The 27,624-nt window shown below is 37.7% G+C and overlaps 2 protein-coding genes across 3 annotated transcripts in view; one reads left to right on the top strand and one right to left on the bottom strand.

Moving 5' to 3' along the window:
- Positions 1 to 6,614: 6,614 nt before the first annotated feature.
- Positions 6,615 to 11,269, top strand: serpina10a (serpin peptidase inhibitor, clade A (alpha-1 antiproteinase, antitrypsin), member 10a). 2 transcript variants are annotated; one of them, XM_056259988.1, is made up of 5 exons: positions 6,615 to 6,788; positions 8,081 to 8,651; positions 9,294 to 9,567; positions 9,774 to 9,921; positions 10,406 to 11,269. In XM_056259988.1, exons 2-5 carry the CDS (start codon positions 8,087 to 8,089, stop codon positions 10,592 to 10,594), a joined length of 1,176 nt encoding a protein of 391 aa, XP_056115963.1. In that variant the 5' UTR covers positions 6,615 to 6,788; positions 8,081 to 8,086; the 3' UTR covers positions 10,595 to 11,269. The 2 variants fall into 2 exon arrangements, with proteins under 2 accessions (XP_056115963.1, XP_056115962.1); XM_056259987.1 differs by having other exon boundaries at positions 6,646 to 6,680; positions 8,083 to 8,651.
- A 143-nt stretch (positions 11,270 to 11,412) lies between these two features.
- The window catches only part of ppp4r4 (protein phosphatase 4, regulatory subunit 4), a 29,792-nt gene continuing 13,580 nt past the window's right edge, over positions 11,413 to 27,624 (bottom strand). Inside the window, exons 3-25 of the mRNA XM_056259985.1 lie at positions 22,687 to 22,789; positions 22,427 to 22,574; positions 21,773 to 21,846; positions 21,548 to 21,654; positions 21,273 to 21,380; positions 20,730 to 20,851; positions 20,129 to 20,251; positions 19,883 to 20,046; positions 17,992 to 18,111; positions 17,799 to 17,876; positions 16,776 to 16,859; positions 15,581 to 15,763; positions 15,389 to 15,494; positions 15,152 to 15,299; positions 14,868 to 15,009; positions 14,120 to 14,158; positions 13,929 to 14,000; positions 13,327 to 13,390; positions 13,157 to 13,237; positions 12,373 to 12,463; positions 12,176 to 12,237; positions 11,932 to 12,088; positions 11,413 to 11,786 (exon numbers count right to left, since the gene is read on the bottom strand). Coding sequence (XP_056115960.1) covers positions 11,741 to 11,786; positions 11,932 to 12,088; positions 12,176 to 12,237; positions 12,373 to 12,463; positions 13,157 to 13,237; positions 13,327 to 13,390; positions 13,929 to 14,000; positions 14,120 to 14,158; positions 14,868 to 15,009; positions 15,152 to 15,299; positions 15,389 to 15,494; positions 15,581 to 15,763; positions 16,776 to 16,859; positions 17,799 to 17,876; positions 17,992 to 18,111; positions 19,883 to 20,046; positions 20,129 to 20,251; positions 20,730 to 20,851; positions 21,273 to 21,380; positions 21,548 to 21,654; positions 21,773 to 21,846; positions 22,427 to 22,574; positions 22,687 to 22,789 — 2,422 coding nt within the window. The 3' untranslated portion in view covers positions 11,413 to 11,740. The remainder of the gene's footprint in view (positions 11,787 to 11,931; positions 12,089 to 12,175; positions 12,238 to 12,372; positions 12,464 to 13,156; positions 13,238 to 13,326; positions 13,391 to 13,928; positions 14,001 to 14,119; positions 14,159 to 14,867; positions 15,010 to 15,151; positions 15,300 to 15,388; positions 15,495 to 15,580; positions 15,764 to 16,775; positions 16,860 to 17,798; positions 17,877 to 17,991; positions 18,112 to 19,882; positions 20,047 to 20,128; positions 20,252 to 20,729; positions 20,852 to 21,272; positions 21,381 to 21,547; positions 21,655 to 21,772; positions 21,847 to 22,426; positions 22,575 to 22,686; positions 22,790 to 27,624) is intronic.

Genomic DNA, 27,624 nt, shown 5'->3' with positions numbered 1-27,624 from the left:
GAGACAAGGCCTATCTACTGCATTACAAGTAGGCCTATGCTCTTCAAGGCAAGCTAAGATGCTTAACTTTCAGGCTCAAGTACTGCTCCAAACCAAATCCCCTGAACTAAAGAGATTGCACTGCACTTATTTTACAGTCCGCCAACGAGGTACGCATCCGATTAACAGCGTTCTCTCCTTCTTGGATTAAAAAAAATTGACGACTCAATCAACCGCTATAGCTAGCCAAGCCAGGTATGACATTAGAATCCGGAAAACTAATTCGCCGAGGGTTCCTTCGAGATTTTCGGTTTGTGGTTGATAAAGGTTAATAATATAGGCTACACATTATTGTGTATAATAAAGCATGTGGTAAACATAATTTGACGATACTTTACACAAATTACCAAAGCGAAACCGCGAATTTTGAAGCAGTTATGTTCATTTTTGAAAACGTTTTTAATAAGCAACTAGAAACGTCAAAGTATCATCAAGTTATGTTTACCACAGGCTTTATTTTACTCATTAGGGGGTAAAAAAAAAACCCATTATAAACCCCATAGGAAAATCTCGGAGGAACCTTTGGCGAGTCTTCCAGTTTCTGACGTCATACCTGCTGCGCCACTCTATTGTCACGTGTTACTGTTTGTTTATGTTCCTTTTCTCAGCGCTGGTAAGGTAAACAGGATGACCAATCACAGTCATTTGTGAATACACGACAATTACATACATTTGTTTGCAAAGAGTGCAGGGGTATATTTCCATATGTTGCTCAGATATAAATCTTTGAAATTAATATATTTACTTTTTCGTATAATGCCTCAAGTAAGACAAGAAAAAAACAGCTTTAAGTTTCCTTTTCCCGTTTATACGGTGGTCGAGAGAGCTCAACGCGACGCAACTGCAGCAAACACATCCAAATAGAAAAAAAATGCGTGCAAATAGAAAAAAACACATGCAAATAGAAAAAACCGCGAGCAAATAGAAAAAAACACACATGCAAATAGAAAAAAACACCTGCAAATAAAATAAAAAAACATCATCATCGGTTTCACAACACACGTGTGCTCCAAATACAGAAATGCGCTGCAAAAGTTCACATCACAACCAAATACAGAAACGCGCTGCAAATAACAGACCACAACGGAAATGTTTCCAGGGGAACCAAATAAGTGACGAACCCGGCTGGGACGTGCTTATTGCTCGTGAGCTTCCCTATGCCCTACTCATAGGCGGAGTTTGACATTCGAGCCAGGGGGGGCAAAAAAAAAAAAATCATTGTAGCATTCATTCATTCATTCATGTAGCAATCATTGTCGTTCGGACACAATTAGGATAAATGAAATGTGGACCACTTTTGCACTGTTAAAATATTATCTTCAACCAAAACAAAAAGATTTTTAGTTTTTCTTTTCTTTCCTTTTTTCAAAACACATTGTGGCAATGAGAGTGATTAAAGTTATATTTCGCATTTTATTGTACTTCATGAAACATTTAAAACATTTTGAGACACGGGAAAAATGAACAGTCACACAATAGCCTACTCTCCACGTTTGAAACACAATTGTGGCAATGAGAGCGATTAAAAAAAAAAAAGTTATTTCGCATTTTGTTGTAGCCATTTCATGAAACATTTAAAACATTGAGACACGGGAAAAATTAACGGTCACATAGCCTACTCTCCACTTTTGAAACATATTGAACAGCATATTGAAAGCAGTGTGTTGAGTTTTTCTCCATCTTAAGCAGTTATTTGGCAGAGAAATAAAACTTACAGACCTAGATATTGCTCAGACTAGTGCAACAGTAATTTTCGTTTTTTTGCGTCCTGCGTCGATAATGGTCTCAGGTGAGAGCTTGGCCGTAATGTCGCTTTCGATGTGAAGGATCGCAAGAGAAGAAAACCTGGCTGCTCCCATCGTCAACCGCAGCCTGTTCTTTATCCTCTCATGGAGAGTCGGCCTGGCATGAATAATACAGCGGTTTTAGTCCTTTTTGGGGATCCATGTGAACGGACGTGTCTGTACGCGAAAAACACACAGGAAATTCCTCACTTACCGCGATACTTTGAGATCCGCCAGTCGTGAGAAAATTAGCTTCTTTTTCAATACAGTAATTAAAAATAATTTAGCCTTAACTTACTCATTATACCCGCAAAAATGATAAGATAAGACAAATAAAATGAGAAAATATGAATACAGTATTTTTTTTTTTTTTTTCAAAGCACAAGGCAGGCATTAATTGGCTCTGGTCTGGGGGGGCAGTGCCCCCCCTAGCCCCCCCCAAACTCCGCCTATGCCATCAGCTGAAGAGAAACGACTGTTAACATAACGGTTGCAAATACATTTTTATTTTTACTTTACAAAAAAGCTTTTAAAATATGCGTTATATATCTGTGTGTCTCAACTTTAAAACTTTGGACCCTACATTACCTAACATTTCTTATGAAACTTCTTTATGAAAATTTAAACATAACATGAAACAATTTGTACAATGTAACTGATGAAAGATAAATATCTTTCCTTCATGTTCTTCTTCTCTATCTTTTTTATTTATTTATTTTAGTTTTCAGCTCATTGTTCTTTTCTCATTTGTATTCTGATGACATTGAACATATTGTTAATACATTTTGTACATTGTAAGGTGTATGTCATAAAAATGTAATCTCTGTATGTTTTGCAAAAATAAATAAATACATAAAGTAGAATTTTAAGCTGTAAGCACCATAGGTAAGCACCAGCACGTCCCAGCCGGGTTCGTCACTTATTTGGTTCCCCTGGAAACATTTCCGTTGCGGTCTGTGTTATTTGCAGCGCGTTTTCTGTATTTGTGTTGTGAGCTTTTGCAGCGCGTTTCTGTATTTGGGTGGTGTTGTGAGTATTTGGAGCTCATGTGTTGTGAAACTGATGATGATGTTTTCTTAATTTGCAGGTGTTTTTTCTATTTGCATGCGGTTTTTTTATTTGCATGTGTTTGTGTGACGATCACAAAAGGATTGTAATTGTACTTTAAGTATATTCAAAATTATTGGTTTCATTTTGAAAATGTTATTGTGTTATTTTGGAAAAAGAAACATTCAGAAGGGTTTTATTGTAATGTGATTCCTTTTAAAAGAAAAAGAGAGAAGTGTGCAATGCTACTCCTGACCGTTAGGGGCAGAGTCGAGCGATGGGTGTTAAGCTGTGCGAGTCGTGAGTTTTTCATTACTCCAGAGAGCTTGAACTTGAACACTGTCTCCTCGTTTCTCTCCTGTGTTACAGGTGGGTAAATGTATAAAAACACTTTAAAGTTGAATTTAACCATGCTGAAATGTGTTTATATATAATGTGAATATAAGTGAATTGTTTTAGAGAAGTGATGCTCGTCAGAGGTTGTTTTTGAGGTTGATTTAAGTGAGAGAGAAAAGCTCGACCGATTAGCGGCCTACTGAAAACGCACATGTAACGTTTGTGAGCGCGTCAGAAAAAAATATACATTTTCCCTTATACAAATGCACATGAAGGTATTTTATAATGGTTAATAAATATTGTTTAACATACTATATTTGTGTTTTGAAGATCGATTGATAATAGTTAATGTGTTAAATAAGGTTTAAAGTTATATTTAAAGTTATATTTTAAGTATATTAATAATTCTGAGAGTGATTTACAGCATCGTATTAATGTGATACTGGAAAAATATTGTGAATAGAAATGATTAATCATTTAAGAGAAGTAATTGAAGTATTTTGCTATGGTTTTTGTATTTTTTTTTTTGATGAATAGTGTGAAATATAAAAATACAGAGTCAGTAAACATGAATGTGAAATTGAGAAGTTTATTTTATTGCAGATTGTGAATTGACATGAACACTGAAAGTCATTATAATGTTAAGAAGACATTGAAAATGTGATATGTGAAACATAATGTGACTCTGAGAAACAGAGATTTGTTTAATGCACATATTGTGAATAAATTACTCCAGAGAGCTTGAACTTGAACACTGTCTCCTCGTTTCTCTCCTGTGTTACAGGAGAATAATCTGTTCCTCACGGGTGCCGACGCCACGGTACCCACGCCACGGTACCCGTTACATTTGCTTCTATTTGCATGTGTTTTCTTCAGTTGCAGCGCGTTGAGCTTTCTCGGCCACCGTAGTATTTTATAGCTTTTCTCACATGTCCTGTAAGTCATAAAGGCCCTGTCCCAATATCCGCACTTGCGCCCTTCAATGCGCGTTCTCGCTAAGGGGTGCAAGACCATAGGGTATCCCAATCCTCTAATAGTGTTCTCCAGGGGTGATCATAAGGGCACTTAATGCACCCCTTTCACAAGTGCGCATCAGACCCATAGACAGTAAAAGAAATGGACACAGCGACCCCGTTGATTTCAACGGAGAGAGTTGAAGCCCAACATGGGCACTCACTTCCTGATAGCCAAGCGTTCTGCGCAGGCTCAAACTGAGCTTGACGACGTAGTTGTCACGTGAGCAACCGTTCTGACCTTCTAGTTTAGCTGTGCCGGGACAAATCTGAATTGAAATCTGAAACAAATCTGTTGTTGAAATATTTTGTCCCGTTGCTTTTATGAACTCTCTATCTATGGGCTTCTCCCTCGACTTTATGCCTCCATGTCCACCCGTCCCGATTGCCTCATAGACCGTAAACGATTGCCTACGAGCTTCTACTTCTGTCTATACGGTAATTTCTCTACTGTGCGACAGAGCGTCCCGTGGTTATGACGCAATCGTTAGCCTATTTTTACAAGAATGGCTTCTACGGGGCCATAACGTAAGATACAAAGTAATGGAGCCTTTTGTACATTGTCGTGTTTCTTTAGAAATAAATAATCGACAAATGGAGTCTTTGGACGCCTCAGATGTAAAGTTATTCGCTGTCAAAGTGACGCCAAAATGAATGGGAGTCAATGGGATGCTAACAGCAGGTGATAGCCAGCTACAATGGCGGCCCCCGGAGGCAGCTTCAACTTCCGGCTGATGGATTACCCCCTTGATCAGACCTCACTTTGCTATGGGATATTACCCAGAATCCTTGTAATATTGTGACGTTTCGAACAGCTAACCAATGGGGGAGAACGGTTGCTATGGTGCTGTTCGGGAGCGGAAACTCCGAAGAGGATAAAGGAAGCCGGTGTGGTGAAGTGTTTTTCATGGCCGCGAAATTTAAAAATATTAGTGTTATTGTGTCACGAAATGTAGTTTTAAGAGTTTTTCAGTCAAGAATATAGTTGTTTAAAGTTCAAATCTGTGGTTTAGTTATAAAGATAGCGCCTATTTAAAAATTTGATCTGACATTTTCGGAGTTCCAGGGATCAGCGGGCGCTCCGCGCAATGTACCCCGCCTGGAACAGCTTTACCTCGGCTAGTCATTCTGACGTTTCCCGCGGGCTCTGTGTCTAGTGGTTAAACATGAGCTATAAATCGGCTTGTGTATATCTAACGGGCGATCTTTGGTCTCATTAATCTATGATTTGTTCCCTGGCATATTGTTTGGGCTGAGGGCAAAGTGAAGTTTCATAACTTTATATATTTTAGGCTATTTAACTGTAACGTTGTAACGTTAGCCTGTTGACTTGTTTGACTGAATCTTTTAACTTGCTTTATTTCTTGACTTATAAAGCTTCTTATACTTTTTACTTATACTTTAATAATGGCTATTATTGGTCAATAAAACTAAAATTTAACAAAAAGAGACAGGGTTGTGTCATTTTATTTCATACAGCCTATGTAAGACTATTTTAATATATAGCCTAATATATCACCAACACGTCATGTATTTTTTCATGTATGGGATGGGAAGAATTTCATATATCAATTTCCATAATAACATAATTAAAATTGCATTTCGAATCGCTGTGAATACGGTAAGGCAGTATAAGCTCTGGGAAACCTCAGTCACAATTTATCTTAGCCAAAAACGGTTTTAATATTAATAACATTAACAGAAAGGTTGGTAGCTAAGAGTAAAAAAAGATATTAATTTTTTCATTCAAAGGATTATGTCATACAGCTATTATAAGCAGCACACATTAGCCAAATGAACGGTGTTTGCTCTCCTGATCACAACAGAAGTGACGTAGATTGTGATGTGTGCAAAACTATCCCAAATCTGCTCTTCACAGCTTCGGGCCCTTGTGCACTTACTCCGCTAAGTGCACTTTAAAAAAGTGTCCACTTCGAGGAAAACCTTAGGGCGCAGTGTGGGTATTGGGACAGGGCCAAAGTAGCTTAATGGTGAAACCCTTTTACTGTCTATGGGTGAAAATGGTAAAAAAAAAAAAAAAAAAAAAAGTATATATATATATATATATATATATAGGCCTATATTACGCCGGTGACATTTTTTTTTTCGTGAACAGCATAACGATTTTATATAGAAGGGTCAAATTGGATCGTCGTAATCATTTTATACTGGAATACATTCGTTAATATAGGTAGGTATATACATATTTTTATTAATATTATAATTATGTTACCCCTCCGTTGTCAAATAGCTAGAAAAAAATGACACAAAGCAAAAATAAAATAGACTGGTTAGGAATGAAAGAATGCAAAATAACATTATTTTTGTTTATGTTGCTCATGTGCGATGAATGTGAGACATGCCATGAGTAACTACGTACATCATCGAGAATGCGCAAAGGGCGGATGTTGCGTAATCTCCGTACGTTCGGTTTGTTATTGATGGCGACATCATGTGAACGGTTAGTTTAGACGATTTATCTACTGTGTTTGCAGTGAATGATTTTAAAACAGACTTGTCTGTAGTCATTTAACAAGGACATTAGGCACTGACGTCGAATCAAACATTTGTAAGTATTTTGGCCTCCACCATATTTTTACTTATATGATTGCATCTCTGTAGAATCTAATGCACGCGAATTCGAACACTGTATTGAATTATGTAACATTTCTATTATGTTTAGTAACAGTGTTGCTGTATGTTAGCGCAGTATGTATGCGAAAGAACCCTTAAAGTAACTGCGCTGTCAACACACTGCCTTGTAATCATCACGACTGTTCACGAACCTTAATTAAAATGTCCACATCCTGTATATCCCAATTTAAACGATGCTGTTTTGTTTAGCTGTTTTTTTTCTTGATTTGGCTGTGATGAGAATGACAATAAATTGACAGATTGCAGATTATGACAGATTACTGTCTACTACACTCTTTAGATACATGTCTGCATGTTTATCAGCCTTTAAAAGTAAGCGTTTCCGCAAACCACAAAAACATCTTAGTAACGTTACTTGAGATTTTTTACAACGAAAAGGCCATTGAGACATAAATGAACCAATCAATAGGAGATTGTTGTTAGTTTACAAGTTGTGACCTATCAAATGTTCAAAGTCCATGCCTATGATCAGTACCTTAACAAAACAATGACAGTCAGCTGGGTGTTTTCCAGTGCGGGCTCTCATATATTACTTTTTTTTTATTAATTATACATAATTGTCTCTTAGCCCCATAATAGCATACTGTATCACATTTCTAATCACTTTAAATGATCCGAACATAGCGGGGAAAAAACGGTTATACACAATTGCATTGCACTATTTTGCCCCCTAAAATTAAAACGGCAGAGCTTTGATCATAAAACTAAGCATTTAAATATCTTATTAAGACATATTATTGGTAGATATTGTGACAATTGATTTATATGCATTTTATGTTAGTAGTACTCTATATTGTTGTAAATATCTCATTGATTTACATTACAAGCTATCAGAATTGTATCTAACTTTTTGGCCATATAACATCTGCACCAAATTGCATATTTTTTGCTGTCTGTGCCTCTGAATATTTTTTTTTTCTTTCCTCCTCAGGTGTTTCCATATTCCCTATTCTCACTGTTATCATACTGCTTGAGCCATAAAATCCTGATGTATCAAATATGATTCAAAATATGCAAACCTTTTTTAGATTTGTTTTTAAATTTTATCTAAAGTTTCAATTAACTGTTTCATAAAAAAAAAAAAAAAAGATTGTTCTGACTATTATTTCATATATGTCAGGCTTTACAGTGTTAATTGTATGAGACCTATATAATGTAGCTATTTTTTGTTCATTACGATAAATAAAAATGCCTGTTTTTCACCAGAGCAACATGAAGATGGACATCTTCTCCCTCTTGGTCAGAGCAGCTCTCCTTGCTGTGTCAGTTCTTGGTCAAACCACAGATGTTGAAAAGCTTGCCCGAATGAATGCCGATTTTGCTACCCGGCTTTACAGCAAGATTGCCAGCTCAAGTGATGATAATGTAGCCGTTTCAACCCAGGGGGCTACCTTAGCTTTAGCCACATTAGCAGCCGGGGCTGGTGGGGCTGCTCGCACTGAGCTGCTACAGGGTATTGGTGTGGCCTCCATGGAGAAAGAAGGAGAGCCGGAAAGAATTCAGACCCTACTCAAGCAGCTGAGGGAGACGACTGCTCAAATCCAGGTCACTGGCCTCTTCGTGAAGCAGGACCTCAAGGCAGATGACAGCTTCAGCAACCAGGTTAAGCAGTTTTATGATGCAGATGTTCAAAATGTGAATTATGCCAATGGACAGCTGGCCAAAGTGACTATCGATAATTATGTAAGAACCAAAACAGGGGACAAAGTCAAAGACGTGGTGGAGAATGTAGATCCACAAAGCATGGCGATGTTAATCAGTGCAAGTTTTTTCACAGGTAAGTGAAAAACAAATGATTAAAGTCATAATTTATATATTTATCTTAATATTCCAAGTAGTTATATATTATTTTCTGCTAAGAAAAATATTCCATTACAATTAGGGATGCACAATATCTCGGCCACCATATCAGTATCGGCCGATATATGTTCATTTTTAATGTTATTGTTATCTGCCCAAAGAAAAATTGTCAGGTATAATAAAGCCGATAAATAATGCATTTTTCCTTCAGTTGAGACACTTCAGATGTGCACTGTTCACCATGATGGTTTTGAATTGCTTGAAATATGATTGAAATCAGTAAAATACAGTTAAGTGCAACATGTAAGGTCTTATAGGCTGCATAAAATGATAATGAGAACACTAAATTCTTTGCTTGGGACATGGCTTTTATTGGTGAGACTTTTGTTTTTATAATCAGGCTCAAAATTTGTGGATTTAGATTTATTGGCCAATATATTGGTTATCAGCTTTCAAATTTAAAGAATTATTGGTTATCGGACAAAATTTTCATATCGTTGCATCGCTAATTACAATGTACAAAACAATCAGCTTCATTTGACTGCTGAATATCTATTATTCAACTATTTCAGAGATCAGTGCAATAAGCTTTGAAAATGATCCTCTCGATCTTTAACAGGTTATTGGCTGCAACCCTTCAACGTTACCTTCACCCAAGAGGATCGTTTCTTTGTGAACAAGTATAACATTGTACAAGTGCCCATGATGCTCCATTCGGGAAAATACTACCTGGCCTATGACCCCACATTAAAGGTCGGCATTCTGAAACTGCCCTGTGAGGATGGCATTGCCATGCTTGTCCTTCTTCCAGATGAAGATGTGGACTACACCTATGTTGACGAATCCATGACTGGTGAAGTGTTCCGTGGATGGGTTGCAAAGCTGAAAAAGACGTGAGTCATGTAATCAGTCTCTCACATTTTCGCAAATCAATGTGTTTTTTTTTGTTTGTTTAAAATGACTCAAATTTCCATCAAACTCATGCTGAGCAGCCAAAGTGAGCAATCATATGACATGCTTGACAGTTACTCTGTAAAAACATGCAATTTCAAGAAATTTCTTTTGATCTCTAAAAGATCAATTTTATCTCTCTCCTCAGGAAGCTGGAGATTCAGTTGCCCAGATTTTCACTGAAGCAGTCCAACTCACTAAGTATGAGTCTGCCCAGTCTGGGCATTAAGGAGATCTTTGGGAGTACTGCAGATCTCTCTGGAATCAGCAGCGATGAAAGCCTGAAACTGTCAGAGGTGTGAGATTTTTCTAACAATACAAGGAGACTGTTAAAAACCATGTCAATTCATTTATTAATGGAACCATGATTTTAACTAGTATTGACATAACCAGGAGGGTGTAAGTGTGTGCATATATATATTGTACACTCCTGTTCAAAAGTTTGGGGTTAGTAAGATTTTTGTATATCTTGATAATTTATGTGTTTTATTCCTGTGAAGGCAAAGCTCAATTTGCAGATGCTATTCTGGCAGTCTCAGTGTCACATGATCCTGCTGAAAGTATAAATTCCTTTTTCTAAAAAATCTTACTGACCCCAAACTTTTCAAATGTAATATCATAAAACAAAATTCTTTGACATTTTTGTATTTGTATAATTTAATATAATTATTTAAATGAATCTGGTTTATTTCTGAAATGTATTGTGCATATCAATTCTATGGAATGGTAGTAAAAGAAGTGATATACCAGCATGCATTGACCAATGCCGCTTGATTCCAGGTGGTACAGAAGGTCACCGTGGAAGTGGATGAGACTGGAGGCTCAGTGTCCGATGCCTCCACTAATCTCCTTACGAGCCCACTTCCTCCCAGGCTCACATTCAACCGACCCTTCATTTTCATCGTTTACCATGAGGCCACAAAATCCATCCTCTACATAGGACGTGTTGTCGACCCAACTAAGAACTAAATATGTATAAAGAAACTACCGGTGAATGTGTTTTTACCAAGTACATGTTCCTGGAACAACATTCCAATCGACCAATCAGATTTGAGGGACAAGTTTACAGTTTGTCAAGTTTAGGCTTACAGCCAGGGTTATGTGCTTGTACATCAGTATTATTCGACTATCATTTTCCTCTGATTTTAGGGATAAGTTATGGCTAGGGTTAGTTTTAGGGATCGGGATAGGGTTAGAATTTTCGGACAGGAATGTTGTTCCAGGATCAACAAAATGTGTTGATCCAGAAACATGTCTTACTTGGCAAAATCACAGTGACCAGAAACTACCAATGGTGTACTTACAGTAAGAAACTAGACTGTATCAAATCCTAACCACTTGTTTTGCATGAATAACCAACTTTGAATTTAAAATGTATTTGTGTAATATAACAGAGTAGTGTTTTTGATGTTTTAAAAGCAAAATATCAATATAATATAGACACAACACAATATCTACTAAGAAAATAATAACTGTAAATGTATAGTGTTTTCTTAAATGGTTGATTTAGGAGATGTATTGATAGTGTGATGGAGTGTTACCCGGTTACTTCCGGAGATGTGCTTTGTCAGTATCAGCATTGTATTCGTATTAGCACTTCAACATGCTGTTCAAACACAACTCATTAAAGCACGTCGTATTCAACATGAGTTTTATTCATTGGGTACTAAGATGTTGGCGTTAATCAATCAGGTGCTGGGCAGCACCTGGCACAATCTCATTGGTGGGATGGGATGGAGAGTTCCAAAACTCTTCAATCATAAAAATACATAGTGCTTCTTTTTCTCTTCTTTTAGCCACTTCAAAAATATAAAACAGAGAATTTGCAAAGCATGCTATCATACAAGAAACAAAATAATGAGGCAGTAAATTAAATACATTCAATTACTCCTCAACTCTCGGTTTATCATGTTATGATGTATGGTGTGAGTTTTTGTGAGAAATAAGGCATAGATGGATCAATGCAGACCTTAAATGATGCCCCAGCACATCTTAAGCTGTTTCTGGTCTAGAAGAGAATGGACACATCAAAATGGAGGGACGCTGCTGCTGCTGCTGCTGCAGAATGAAAAGTCTTATAGAAAGGGGCTTTTAAGTCAATAGGCAAAGTGGTAATCACTCTCTCCCAGACTGCATTCCAAATGAATTCGACTTCCGCTGTCTGTCAGACAAAAACAGAAAAACAACATCAAAGAGTTAAGCTCACATTGGCTGAATCATTCCAGTTTACGATCATAAAATACCCAACGATGTTATATGATTAATAATGATCTTCAAAAAATACAGGATGAACACAAAAGACGTACACAGAGAGCTTCCTAGACTGTGTGTCTTTATTCCCATTACTCCGGTGATCCACAGAGCTGCTCGTGTTGCTGCGGATCAGGACGGGCATGGAGGAGGATGATGGGGTGGAGGAGATTGAAGAAGCAACATTGAAGTGGTGCGGTCGAAGGTTATCGTCTGGAAAACAAACAAGAACAGGTAAAAAACAGAAATCTGAAGGCAAGGAGCATAGGTCATCAAAAATGATGAAATACTATTAGTTACCATTTAATGGTAGCATAGGACTCTTTCCCGATCCAGGGCAACTTCCTGAATCTTTCACTTTTCTAAAGAGAATTTGTACAGCAATGAAACTACTGGTGATGGGTCATGGTAAATTCATGATAACATTTCTAAACCCAGACAGAACTCAGCTGGTGTAACCCACTGCAATAGCAACACAAGATGATTATGCTACGTACAAGGTTTTGTCTGGGTTTGTCATCTTGGTTGTCGTAGGATGGCCGCTGAGTGAACGACTGCGAGCTAGTTTGGCCCTCCGCATCTCCTTACCTGAAAACATTATCAATGTTATCAGTGTTGGGGAAAAAAGCACCTTAGAAAATCTGAAACTTTCAGAAAATGTTTACTTTTTTATGTCATTTGTAATGTTAAATAAAATAAAATGATTGCAGTAGTTTCCTGCATGTTCATGTACACTACCGTTCAAAAGTTCTTAAACTTTGTTTTTGAAGGAAGTCTCTTATGCTCACCAAAGATGCTTTTATTTGATCAGAAATACAGTATAACCAGTAATACTGTGAAATATTATTACAATTAAAAAAAAGACTGTCTTGTATTTTAAAATGTAATTTATTGCCGTGATGGTAAAGCTACATTTTCAGTAGCCATTACTCCAGTCTTCAGGGTCACATGATCATTCAGAAATTATTTTAATATGCTGATTTGGTGCTCAAGAAACATTTCTTATCAATGTGTAAAACAGTTGTACTGTTACACTTTTTTCAGGATTCTTTGATCAATAGAAACTTCAAAAGAACAGCATTTATATGTAATTTTGTGATTTTAATGTAATATAAACATCTTTACTGTAACTTTTCAATGCATCATTGCTGAACAGATGTAATAAACAAATCTTACTGATCCCAAAACTTTTAAAAAACAGTGTACATGTTAAAAAAAAATGTCTGCTATTTATTTTAATCACTGCATTAACATTATTGTGCATCAGAGGAGGATGCTAACCAGTAGAAGTGGATGATGTTGCTCCTGATGTAGATGCTGACATTCCTTTACTACCAGACAGGCCTGACTTGCTGTCTCGTTCTGCATTACAAACCAAAAAGTGAGCATTCATCCAGTAGATTTACAGTAGTATGCTAGAAAAACATCCAATGTTTAAAAGAGTCACTCACGTTTCTTCTCAGACTGTTTATCTCCAGTTAGTTTTGCCTCACTCTGCTGTCTTTCTAGCAGTTCCTATGTGTTACAAAACCACAAGTTGCACACAGTTAGCAACATTTCAAAATTCTTTTTTGTCTTTATTCTGACCTCAGAATATTATACACTTGACTTTGATCCGGCCGGAAAAACCCATGTAAATATGCAGTCAAGAGTTAAAACTGACAAAACCATACTGAAGAAACCATAACTAGCATCCAAGCAAGCAATAGCAGTCATTTCACCGTCTAGGTTAACTATAGACCTGATATAGTCTGGCTATGAGTAACCTAGTACTTCTAGCCAAAATAACCTTGAATTTGGTTACATGTCATTTTTGCAAGGTGTACAAGGTGTTTGGTTTCATTTCTCTGTTATCTAATTGATGACTAGTGTCTATTCTTGGGCTATGGTTTAAACGTCTATTCAATTTTCTCGAACGGACCAAATTTTGCCTTGTTTTACCCTAGACTTATGGGCTGGGTTTGGATGGCTATTAGACATCTTTTAAACGCAAAATTGCTTGCTGGGATAGCTTGTCTTCATAAAAGGATTTAAAAAAGGGTAAATCTCTCACCATTTCAAGTAAAAGATTCTCCTCCTTCTCCTTTTTTTGGTCCAAGAGCTCTCTTTCATGCCTTTTATGATACTATAAATATGAAGAGTTATTTCAACACTAGTGTTCAAAAAAAGAAAAGGTGTTGAGGTGTATAAAAAAATGTCAGAGCAACTAAATGGAAAAGGTTAAAGTCACAGATCTTTTCATACCGGCTCTGTAATGTCCATTTTGTCCAGCTCCAGAACTGTCTAAGAAAACATAATAATACAGTTTAAAAATTTTAATTACTTCTAATTAATGAAATTATACTTAAAGGTGCTCTAAGTGATGTTGGGTGACGTCACTTCTTGTTGACGTTCGAAGTATTGTCAAACAAAATGGAGGCTAGCTAGACCCTCCCTCCTCCTCATCCGCGCACTAACCCCCCAAACCCCACCCCCAAATCCTTCTTGTCGGTTATTGGCTGGAACACTGTTTGTTATGTTTCGTGGTGCGGGTTGGCCCAGTTTGTTTTTGTTGCCGGTTGTGGAGCCTGGGGTGTCTACAGAGACCACGTTTTTTTACAGTGTGTTCAGGGGACAGGCAGCTCGTGGATAGTGAGGAGATGTTTGCTGTATGTGACAAAAAAATGTTTCGGCCTAAAAAACGCGTGACATCGCTTAGAAGACCTTTAATATGTGCAGTATAAGCTGCAGTCACATTTACTGTTATTCAGCACATTTTCGTTATTTTACTCGGAATCCACACAATCTAAAATTTCAAAAGATTTTGCGGATTCAAGTTGATCAAATGAATTTGCCGCATTGACCGACAGAAAGCTGCTTGGTTTGAAAGTGACTTCCCAGTGAGCTGTGCTAAATATGATGCTACACTATTGCCAATAGACCTTTATTGCCCATTCAATTTTGCAGAAACTTTGCTAATGTGACCGCCGCACCTTAGTAATGAGAGCCTCACCTTACGCAAAGTTCCCACTACATCTTTATCCTTCTCACGGCACAACAATTTCCGCACACAGAACTCCAGCTGCTGAAGTAGATGTTTGTCTGTTGGTCTGATGGTGGATCTCAGTTTGGGTAACATATAACAGAGTTTGTACCTGCCAGAATGTTTATTTTTTTGATACATAAAACAAACAATAAGCAGTAGTACTTTAAAGCATTAAAATAAGCAATTCAAATTCATGGCACAGTAAAAAAAGGACGCAATAACAGATGTAAAAAAAAATGTGAGCTGTTCACCTGACGTTGGCAACGGGGTCACTGACCAACTCAAGCGCTGGAATAAGGAAATGTTTGCAAAAATACGACTTGGAGAAGAGATCTATTGTAATCTCACACAGGTCCAGATAGCGAAGCCTGTTCCAGTAGCTTCTACCTTGAGCAAGCTCTTAAGTTCAGAAGAAAAAACAGTCCTGACCAACTACAATTGCTGAATCTCATTCACAAAAATAAGCAGATCTTGCTTTTTTTTTTTACCTTGCTTTATTTTGCTGATTATCTCTTGCCGCTGTTCCTGTTTGCGGTTATATCGCAAGAACACACATAATGTCCTGACAGCTTCTCGCTGGACTGGCAGAACATTCTAGAACAGCGTAAACAGAAGGACAGATGAAACACAATTACAATTGACAGGATGTACAGGGAGGAGTGTGCGTGTAAGAAGTTTACAGTCGTAGTGATGATGTTGAACATTCTCTGAAAGAAGCGGAAGTAGATCTGGTCTCCGGAGATGACACGGGGCAGACAGGAGTAGCACTGCAGGAGTTTCTCATGACCCCGCCAGTGCAGCGAGGATGCCGCTTTCTGTTCCGCCGCTACCAAAGCAGGCACCAAGTCCGGTATGTTCACCTGCTGTAAGGGTGAGAGTGAAACATACACTACAGGTCAAAAGTTTGGGGTCAGTAAGTTCTTTTTTTAATCACAGTTATAAAGTATCAGTTTCCAAAAAAACATTACACAGCACAACTACTTTAACATTGATAACAGTAAGAAATGTTTCTTGAGCACCAAATCAGCATATTAGAATGATTTCTGAAGGATCATGTGACACTGAAGACTGGAGTAATAATGCTGAAATTTCAGCTTTGCAATCACAGAAATATGTTACATTGTAAAATATATTAAAGTAGAAAACAGCTATTTTCCATTGTAATAATACTTCACAATATTCCTGTTTTTACTGTATTTTTATATGCATTCAAATGCGTGTTTCATGAGTAACGACTCATTTTAAGACACACCATAGCAGCCCAGGCTCCCTGTAATTATTGACGAGACGTTGGGAAAAAAAAGAGTGAGGAAAAGCAAGAGAAAGAGAGGTAGAATGAATAGGATCAGAAAGAGCGAAAAGATCTTCACAAATCCCTGAATAATTTTAGTTTGAGCAAGCAGCTGATCATGCTGTCTTTGAAGTGGAGTGGCAGAATGAGTGGCACTGAATTGTGTGTGTGGTAATGGTGATTTGCCCTTTTGCAGTTTGCACAAAAGAAAAAATAACTTAACATAATAATAAAAATAATAATTATTATCTTTAAATAAAAAAATAATATTTCATATAATTATAATAATTATTTATTATTATTATTATTTTAGATTTATTTTGGGCATTTTTGTCCTAACAGGAAGTGAAGAGGGAGATGGGATTGCGAGCAAGGACTGGAACTCGGGTCGTCCGAAGCACAACTGTGCTACATGTCAGCTCCAACATAACTAATTCTTTTTTAATAAAATAGTTTATTATTTTTTTATTGATTTATTACTGCTAGGACCATAAACATTTCAGGCCAAGCTAAAATTCTAACAGATCACACAAAAGATAATGCTGCCTAAAGGCATCAAAAAGTAAAGCACATTTAACTGGTACCTTGCTCTCAGGTCCTGCTCCCTCCCCTCTAGAAGTGGCCAGCTCTAAAGTCTCCTGAAGATTGTTCAACAGAGCATCCAGTACCTGCAGATTCAAAAGCATTGAGCTAATGCTGCAAAAACAGACAAAATCAATAAAGCCTTCTCATCATCAGACGTTTCAGAAACACATTTCTAGCAACTCCAGGAAGCAATTCTAAAATTAGAGATAAGCTGGTGTGAGATCACTGACTATAATAGATAGTCTATAATGTTCGGTTTCCATCATCATGATTAATCATGAAAATCACTACTGTACGTCTGCACTATAGTGGATGCTAATGCAGTGTGTGACTAACACCGCTCAGAGGATCATGACAGAATAAACAATACCACACTCCTAGCCTCAGCTAGGGAGGTGCAATGCATTCATTCATCCTACACAGTTGCATGCAACCTCCGCAAAGGCTTACACACTTGAGCATGCGCCCCCAAATACACACACACACACACACACACACACACACACTTTTCAAATATCAAATAATTCAAATGAGCAAAATCAAAACATTGCTCTATTTGTTTGAGCAGTCAATGGTGTGACCAATTGCATAAGGGGGAAGTGTTTGGGAAACCTGTAATTATTTTTGCAATTCCATTTAGTAATGGTGCAGAAATGACACACTTCACCTTTAAGTTCTACAAGTAGTTCATTTTTGTTAATACATTATAAAGATGAAACCAAATAATCTGCTTCACACACTCCAAAAGGGTATGTCTTTTCTAACTAATGGGCATCCAAATAAAAAGGTTACATAAGCACAGTTGGCCTTGCGAGAAGGAGGTTTTTAATGGTCAGATGGCTATTTGCAGTCAGTAGAGAAACACTCTGAATGAGGAAAAGGTCCTGAGAAAGATTGAATCTTTCCGTGTAGAAAGTTGTACGTCTTGCACAACACGATGTGCCTAGGAAATGACTGTGCTGACTAGACACCTGAAAGCTTTTTTTAATAAACAAACACACAAACCTTTTTTCAGGACTCACCTCTAATGAATCATCCTGCAGCAAAGTGATTAGCTCTTTGTGTATGTAATGCACATTTGGGCCCAGCAATTTGACCACCTAATGCAGAGGAATTAGAGAAGATGGTACTGTGCATTCTGAACAGAGGCATTGCTACCTGTCAAAAATGTGAGGCTCATTGTGTACCATGGCAAAAATGAGAGAAAATTTGTACCTCATGGAAACCACCTGCTGCCGTCCTTCGTACTGAAATCTCAGGATCATGACAGAGACTTGAGAAGGTACGATATAATTCAGACAGGAAGTGGTTTGGATCTGCAAATAACACTATGGCCTGCAAATAAATAGAGAAGAAATCTACAGAGAAGAGTCCAGTCACACAACAATATGCTCATGAATTGTTCAAGAAAGTAACCTTAAAAACCAATGTTCAAAAGTTTGGGGTCATTATGATTTTTTTTTTAAAGAAACTAAAACTTATATTCAACAAAGATGCAATAAATTGATAAAGACTTTTACATTGTTACAGAAAATATTTAAAACATTTAAAATATATGTTGTCATTTTAAACTTGCTGTATTAAAGAATCCTGAAATCCTTGTTTACGCAGAACAACTGTTTTCAAAATTGATAGTAAGAAGACATGTTTCTCGAGCACCGCATCAACATATTAGAATGATTAGAATGTGACACTGAAGACTGGAGTAATGATGCTGAAAATTCAGCTTTGCCATCATAGTTACATTTTAAATACAAGTACACCAAATTACATTTTAAAATATATTCAATTAAATTGTAATAATATTTCACAGTACTACTGCATTTTTGATCAAACTAATACAGCCTCGGTGAGAAAAACATTTAAAAAAAATCTTACCAACCCCAAACTTTGGAACAATAGCATAGTACATTTGACAACAATAAAAATGTAGAAATCAATATATTGAAAGTGAATCAAAACTGGGGCTGTCAAGCACCAAACCGACAAAATAGAAACACTATAAAAGAATTATAAAAAGTCATAAAAGGGGAGCAGAATAAAATTTTATTTGTCATTCAATGAAAATCTTGATATTAACGCTTTCAGTAGCGATGCATGATGAGCAGTGACCAAATCGTTCTATTGAGTTGAATTCAATGAATCAATGAGTCAATGATCCAGTTGCAGCCCACTGGAAGGAAACATCATAAGTGAATAACTTATAACTTATATATAATGTACAAGTCATAAAGACTACTTTTATGACACTTTTATCAGGCTTTTGTGTAAATGAATATAGAATTTTCATTTTTGGGTGAACTGGTCCTTTAATGATAACCACTCTGAAAAATTAGCAGACTGTATGATTTGTATGACTGTATGAGTTATTTAAAATGAGTTTCATAGACATAACTTTCAGTCACCTTCATCTCAGACTGCAAACTTCTGCTATATATAACCACACTAACAAAAAAGGAGCACTTCAGACGTTGATGATGGAGCAGTCAGAGGTCTGATTTCCTCAAATGAGCTATTGAGCTATTCCAGAAGTCTTTGCCTCCACTGACAGATGTTAAAAATAGATGATTGTGCCTGAAAATATCCGTTGGTCAAAAGGCTTTCAAATCATTCAAATATTCTAAAAACCTTTTAAAAGCCAAGCGACCTTAGAACTTTTAAAAAGCATTCATTTAAGACTTACAATAAACTGCAGGGAATTTCCTGGACTGAATATTTGAAGGATTAAATACACAACGCACATCTTCTTGGTCTTTCTGAGAAAGTGCTCAATACCAAAACCACTCGTATTCTGAATTAACCTGTTTACATGTTGGATGAAGCAGAGCTACAATTGGATTATCTACAGTAGGTCTATTAATCCGACATTGCAGGTTTAGAAATCAGATTGGTATGATTTGAGTGCCTACATGACATTTTAAAAATACAATTATTGCTTTAGTCTGACTGAAATCTAACTTTCATACTTGTGCATAGTTTTACTTTTTGTTTTAAAAGCACCACTGAGCAACAGTGTTTACACTCTTGAAATGGCTCTTCAAATATACTTGGGACCTTTAAAGACTTCAGGCCGAAACAGTTATGGATGTAAGGCAGGGAAACTCACAGGAAAGTTGTAGGCACAATTCCTGCGCACTAGGGCGTATTTGTTCTCTAGCTCCAGTGGGTAGGGTTGGCTCTCACAATGCCCATTTTCATGCTGCAGACCCAGGCAGCACAGCTTCTTATAAAACTCCAGAAACCAGAGGTGTTGCTCGTCAGTAAAAGACTCTGTTCAAACAAAAGGTACAAAAATCCATGACTGTAATCCTAAAATATATCAGAAAGACTTAAAAAGAAAGCTGACACTGACCTGAGAGCCCATGACAAAGCTTTCCATACTGGAAGGACAAGGAGGCCAGCACTGCTTCATCACCTTTGAAGCATTTTTCACAGAATGCCTTCACCAAGGGAAATATGACACAAGTCCTGTCATCTGTGAAAGAGGGTGATAGAAAAGAAGGGAGGGTGAGATGTTGACAGAGAAAGAGTGTGAGACATGTTTCAACACAGAAGAGCCACTTGCCCATATCTGATTCTGATGTCCCAGCATGCAAAACAAAGTGCTTAAGATACGGAAATAAAAAGGAGCTGCGTCTGATGATATGAGCAGGTACACAGCATGTGTTTTAAACAGTACTCTGTGAAACAACAGGAAGTGCAAATGCTTTCACCCAAGTGTGACACCTCTCCGTTTCTCTGTAATTTAACTGTATTTCAGATTGTCTGACTTCCAGAGCAGAAAAGCTGATATAAACATTGGTAATATCCTTTAAAAAATGAGTTTCATATACTAAAACAAACAATATATTTATCCACATATGAAGAGTACATTTTTATTAAAATATCAATTGTCATTTTAATAAAATAACATAAGAATCAAACTAGTTCAAGAAGGGCTGTAAGTGGCTTACCACTGTCAAACATCTCTAAGAGGTTGATGATGGTGTCGAAAGCTGCAAGTCTCACAGTACTGGCTTCGTCTTGGGCCAGCTCAACCAGTTCAGGGAGCACTTCAACCTTAGTGTGGTCCAGTCTAGGACAGAACAAATCAGTGAAGCTTACATAAAACGTTAGACTTCTTCCTAAACGTTATTTTAACAAAGGAAGTGCTCAAGTCAACGCATCAGTCTGTCACAATGTGGAAGACTTGCATCCCTAAGTTTAAACATGTCAGTGAAAATCTCTCAAATTTGGAAGCAGCAGCAAAAACAATAAAGTTGTTAATAAAATGGAAGGAAATGAAGAATTTCTTTAACTTACGTAAAATCATATACACTATACTCAATATTTACAATATGCATGTATTATACAATATACTGTGTTTTTCTACATAGTGTTCTATGTAATGTCTGTGAATCAAGGTCAGGACTTTTCCATACAGGGGTAAGCCATTCAGACTAAGCAGCATTAGATATTCAAATAACGAAATGTCTCTCTGCTTTATATCTTTTTACCCAATTCCCCTGGTAATGTTCTCCAGCTGGCGACACATGCAGGCGCGCACCTCGTACTCTACGTCCTGGCATAGCGACCTGATCAATGGCAAAAGGTCCTTTTTCACTCTGCAGAGAGAAGCCACGGTAGACACGGTAGTCAGCAAACAAGCAACAAAGTGTAAGCGTATCTTTACTTTATGAAGAAAATTATTCTATATTAGGAGTTTCATAAAACAGTTTGTTTCTGTCATCTTATTTGATTGGTCAAGTGGTGTTTCAACAGTAGAACTCACATTGATGACTCGAACTTGCCAACAACTTTTCCTAAAATGCGACAGCTGGCCAGACGTGCCGGGACAGACTGGGAGAGCTGATGTTTCGACAATAGAGGACTCAGAATCTGTGCAAACAAACAACCAAAGCAAACTTAATTTTAATTCACACTAACAGCTGATCCCTAAGACATATCCCATAGGTTTAGAAATGATAGGCAGGGGAAATAATGCAGTTGTCATTACCTCTTGCCTGATAGTTTCCTTTGGTAAAGCATCGATTGCTGACAGCAACGTCTCCAACCAAGCATTGCTGACCACTATTAAAAATAAAGATGAAGTATCTATCGGTGTCCATGATGTACAGAAGTGTGATATTTTACTCTCGCATACCCTACTATTCAAAAGTTTGTGGACAGTAAGAATTTTTTAGGCTTTTGAAAGCAGTCTCGTATGCTCACCGAGGTTACATTTGAGCAAAAATACAAAATATTATTAAAATTTAAAATAATGATTTTTTATTTGAATATATTTAAAATATCATTTATTCCTGTGATGGCAAAGCTGAATTTTCACCAGCCATTACTTCCAGTCTTCAGTTGCACATTAGCATTTATTTGAATCAGAAATATTTTAACATTATAATTGTCTTTACTATCATTTTTGGTCAATTTAATGCATTCTTGTTGAATAAAAGTGTTAATTTCTTTACAAAAAAAAATCTTACTGACCCCATTTTATGAACAGTAGTGTACGTTAAATCATCTTCCAATCACAAGACTTTCAAGGACTCAAGCAGTCAATTCAAAAAGGATGTTGAAAACAAAATAAAAAAATAATCAAATGTACAATATATACTTTTCTACAGGAGCTTTACAAGCTTTCTTAAAGAATGACAACCTGTGTCCCTGTGGTCAAGATTTAGTAGAACTATCTGCAAGATTGAGTGTGTGTGCGTCTGAATGAGGACAATGTCATCTTGGAGGACGGTCAGGAAAGATCCTGCTGCGGCAAGCTGCATATCCACCCCAGCTACATGAAGCACTTCCTGTTGGAGGTAGAAGAGTATGATTCTGTATGATCATTCACAAACAGCACATATCAGGAAGTCATAGAAGGATCTCAAAACCAAAAAGCAAAAGAAACATGGTTTGGCCTACCCTGACTTTTGGCACCACCCTGCGGAAGGTCTCTGCTGGGTTCTGACGCACCAGGAATGGCAGGTTGATGATCACACTGGCCCGTTGGACATCCTCACCAGAACTGAACAACAGAGAAATATGGCTGATGATATAAATAACAACAGATGATGGCCTAAAAGCTACCAGCTTTGTCACATATCAAAACAAAAGATACAATTGTTGTAGTTCTGCTGTATAACAGAAGTTATTTATGTACTAAATATACATTTACTTAAAATATGCAAAGCAAAGTCAGACATGTACTTGTTCAGGTGTGAGATTCCACAGTCTTGATGCTCAATTGCTTGTATTGTTAAGCTTCTTTTATTCAACTGGATCAGAAAAAAAATCATAGTTAGCCACTAAGTTAGCCTGGATGCCAGCCCGAACCCCGCCCACAAAATTTTTTGGTCGGGAAGTTCGGTCTGGACTAGATCCATTAAGTAATTGACCCTTCGCTAAGCCCCACCCTCCTTAGTTACTGTTGCTACGCCTGTCAAGCTTTCACGGCTGCCACGTCTATTACAGTGTGAATGCACCGGTGTCAGACATTCCCAAGGAGATATTTAGTCATTTTTGGCGAACAAGTGAAATATCTGAGAGAGCCAGACAAAAGGGACAGCAGTATGCATTCAAGGGATATATCCACGACATAATATGCAACCGATTAGAGAATAATTTCATCAAAATTGAAGCTAAAGCCTATATAACGTTAGGTCCCAGCGCAAGCAGCAGCCGCCTCCTTAGCAGACCATTCAAATGGGAAACACACAAATTGAACAGCTATGTTCATGCACAGCAGAGTAAGTGAAATGTGAAAATAATCTAATAATTATGAATCAAACAGTTTATCCATCAATCTAACACCAGGAGAGCCGCGATCGGATTGGGGTAAAGTTACAGGGGTAACGTTAGTAGGCCGTCCGCCGTCGATTAACAAAATGCTGAAACATATTTTAAAGTATGTCAGTGAGCCTCCGTCTTGCCTTTAATCGTCTTATTTTACGTTCAAATATATGCATTATGAACAAAGAACCGCCATTATTTCCAAGCAATATGCGTTTTCTTTTTTTGTTAATCCTGTCGACATTTAGTTGTGAATGGGTCTCCACACTGCTTGATCCACGCCCGGGATTTCTCCCCTTTGGCTTTTAGGTTTCGGGAAGAAATAAAATGCCACCCCACCGTCCAAACTTTTAGAATACCGGGTATCAGATTTGCACAATCCATACGCACAACGCGTCGGCATGTTTCCCTCGCTCGAAAGCTTGACAGACCTCCCGCGCCTAGTTACGGTTGCTAAGCCACGATTGGCCAGTGACGGTTTTTGGGCGTGGCTTAGCGAAGGGTCAATTATGATCGGTTCAGAAATCGTCGGGCCAATCAAATTGCCAGGGCGGGCTTTATACGATGATGGACAGATGATCTGCAGTCAGCCACGTAATCATCACGTTATCAAAGAGCGCTTGGGTTGAACTGGTTTCCCTCAGAGATGACTGCAGCTGGAGAATTGAGATGCATAGATTCCGCTATCGCGTCTGTTGTAAAAGCAATCAACAGCGCATTCATTTTAAAAGACGAACAGAGAACTGCAATCAAGGCATTTGTCGATCGGAAAGATGTGTTTGCCGTCCGTCCTATACGGGACTCGGCAAAAGTTTAATTTATCAGCTGGCTCCGATGGTCGCTAAGAAGATGGGACGCAATGACAACCCTGTGGTCGTTGTGGTTTCTCCTTTGGTCGCACTCATGGAGGACCAAGTAAAAGAAGCAACACTCATTATTTTACTACTTTTAAAGGCACACTGTGGAATTTTTGGCCACTAGGGTGCACTCGACCTGTAATTTTCACGTCTAGTGCCCCTAGAGGCCACAAGCGCCGCAGCATTGTCGCAAAAGTCAACAAACAGTCAACCGGTCAACCTCCCGTGTCTTTATGTATGTGCAGACGGCATTTGATTTGTATGTTGGAGAAAGTTAATCGATTCACTACTGACCAAAATAATAATATAAATATAAGATTAATAACATAAATCCTATAAAGAAAACAAATTGAATAAAAGTAGCATACGCAGAAAACAATGTCTGATCAGGTAAGTCGCATTGACAAGGGTTGCCCAATCCTGCTCCTGCCGATCGTCTGTCCTGCACAGTTCATCTCCAACCCTAATCAAACACACCTGAAGCAAACAATTAACGTCTTCAGGATCTCTTTGCAATGGGTTGGAGATGAAATCGAGTAGTCGGGAAATCGTGTAACAAAACTGATATAACTCACTACATATTTCCGTTATTTGTAGTCTTCAGTTTGTTTTTCCTTTTACACAAATACAAACATATATGAGCTGAAAGGAAAAAAAACATTTACATTTACATTTGTATACGGCAGTATGTTGTGACTTATATCAGTTTTGTTACACGAATTCGCAGTAAATATTACATTATATATACACTTTTATGCCGATGTTTATTTTAAACTCTCCCTTTTTCTTTTTTTGGTCTCCTCTGACAAAATCTTTGCTTTCTTCCGAGTAGCTGTTGATTCAGCCATGACGACAACATACAGACGCCGGCAATCAAACGCGAGTTGAGCTCTCACGTTAGAATTTGAGGAAGTTGGGGTGGTGGGGGAAGTGACGACGTATGCCGTAAAGCGGTCGAATTTTGTAGTTCTTTTTGTGCTCGGGTTCCTACCAAAAACCCAAAGTTACATAGTGCTAGTAAAAGCGATACAGACACCTTCAGGCTTCGGCAGACGTGTCATTCAACCTATTGTAAGTCGATGTACCATCTCAATGGGTTTTGGTAATATATTATAAAGGTTGAAAAGTTCCACAGTGTGCCTTTAACATCTGATGTACTCATAAGAAGAATCAGGGATGTGATTGTGCGGTGAAAAAAAGCAGGAATTTTTTTTAAGACCCAGCGTAAAGCACTTTTGACTTTTTAAACACCTGAATCAGCCATTTACTGCATGAACTACCAGGAACTGTGATGAGTGACACACATGGAAATATATTTAACAGCTATAATTTATTTCTAGTAATACAAAACAGGACGTCTTAACTTATCTTTGGGGAAAATGTAAGAGCGATAACTGTTCTGTAGTTCTGTAAAGAAAACAACTGTGTTTCCAATACCGATCAATATCATTCAGTAAATACAATTCCACTCAAACTTCTACAATAGGAATAGGCAACATAAAATGTTTTTTTTTGTGTGTTTTGGTAAACTGCACATCATATTCTGGCTACACAGATAAAACAACCTAAGAACCATTTATGAATTATATTAATGCTTTTTACGCATTAGAAAATGAAGACTACACAATCTTATCAGCATGATGAATAAATTATATTAACTTGAATAAACTGTACACAGAAAGGGAGCCGAGAATGTGGCGATCGAACTTTGCGTGCTCTTTATACGCATAAATGACCTTTTACGTGCATCCAATTAGCAATTTAGCGCCATAGGCTACATATGATATGCACTTTTTTTGCCTACCAGATGCACGTATTACTTTTGCGTATAAAGAGCAAGCCTAATAAAATCACTCGTGCTATAGGCCTAGATATGCAGTGCCAGGAACGATCGTGAGGCTGTCCATAACTTGGGTCTAGCGCGAGTTTAAGCACGCACAAAACTCCCGTTAAAAATCACAGAAACGTGCGACATGAATCTCTTACATCGAATCTGCACTTTGTTGTTTATGATGGAAGTCAGAAGAATTCAGTCAGCGCACTGAACAAAACTATTCGTTTCAGCGATGACTAATCTGAACGCCTCTGATTGGTCATCACGCTCATAAACTCAACGGAAACGTGTGCGATTGGTTCAAATGCTCAACGCTGCAAAGCGAAATCTGATGGAAATGCCGTAGTCGGATGGATCGAATGAACATTAAGTATTGTAGTTTGTTTAACTAATATTATCACTTAAACATATCCTATTATATAAATATTTTGAAACAAATTACAATAACTTCCAACTCCCAAAACTTCCAAACACCCCCCACCACCCCCGATTTTATTTTTATTACTGATCTGCATGATTCACGTGGGTCATGATTTTAGGCTGAAATAACCGAAATTCCGGATTAATCCGGAAGAATCACATCCCAGAAGAATGGCATCTACGCTAATGTTAGTCTTTCCATTTATTCCGAGGTTTACTGAAGTCAGCCGGATCTGGGCCGTATCCAGATCAGACGTTGAACCTGCGCCTGGACACGACCACAACGCATCCCTGAAGTGCCAGCCTCATCAGCCCTGTGAAGGCCTCATGGACACCTAAACAAACTCGTCTCCATACCGCCGTGATGACTCCGACCTCCAACCGGATGGAACTGGATAAATATTGTGAATCTTCACAGCAGATGGAAAGCAATCCAATGAGACTCATTATTGGCCGACGCTTTTCACATGAGGACCATGATGTATGCGAGTGATGCTGACGCAGGAGCTGGCCAATAATGAGCCGGAGTTCTGACGTAGAACCTGGAAGCGCTGCACTCTGTTTAGAATGATGTTGAAGAGAAGAGATTGTTGAATATAGTCGTTATTTTTGTTTGTTTTTTTGGCCACAAAAAGTATTCTTGTCGCACTTCTAACATTAAGGTTTAACCACTGTATCACATGGACTATTTTAACGATGTCTTTATTACCTTCCTGGGCCTTGAAAGTTGCAAGGAAGTTGCTGACTATGGCTGGTTAAAAAACCTCTCGGATTTCATAAAAAATATCTTAATTTGTGTTCCGAAGATGAGCGAAGGTCTTACGGGTTTGGAACGACATTAGGGTGAGTAATTAATGACAGAAATGTCATTTTTGGGCTAACTATCCCTTTAATGCTCAGTTGTGCTTGTATTGTTTAGCTTCTTTTATTCAACTGGATCAGAAAGAATTTTAAGAAATA

The sequence above is a fragment of the Rhinichthys klamathensis genome, unplaced genomic scaffold (assembly GCF_029890125.1).
Source record: "Rhinichthys klamathensis goyatoka isolate OS25496 unplaced genomic scaffold, OSU_Roscu_1.1 h1tg000170l_1, whole genome shotgun sequence".
Taxonomy (NCBI): Eukaryota; Metazoa; Chordata; class Actinopteri; order Cypriniformes; family Leuciscidae; genus Rhinichthys; species Rhinichthys klamathensis.
Note: the sequence above shows the minus strand (reverse complement) of the source record. Positions and strands in the feature narration are given on the sequence as shown.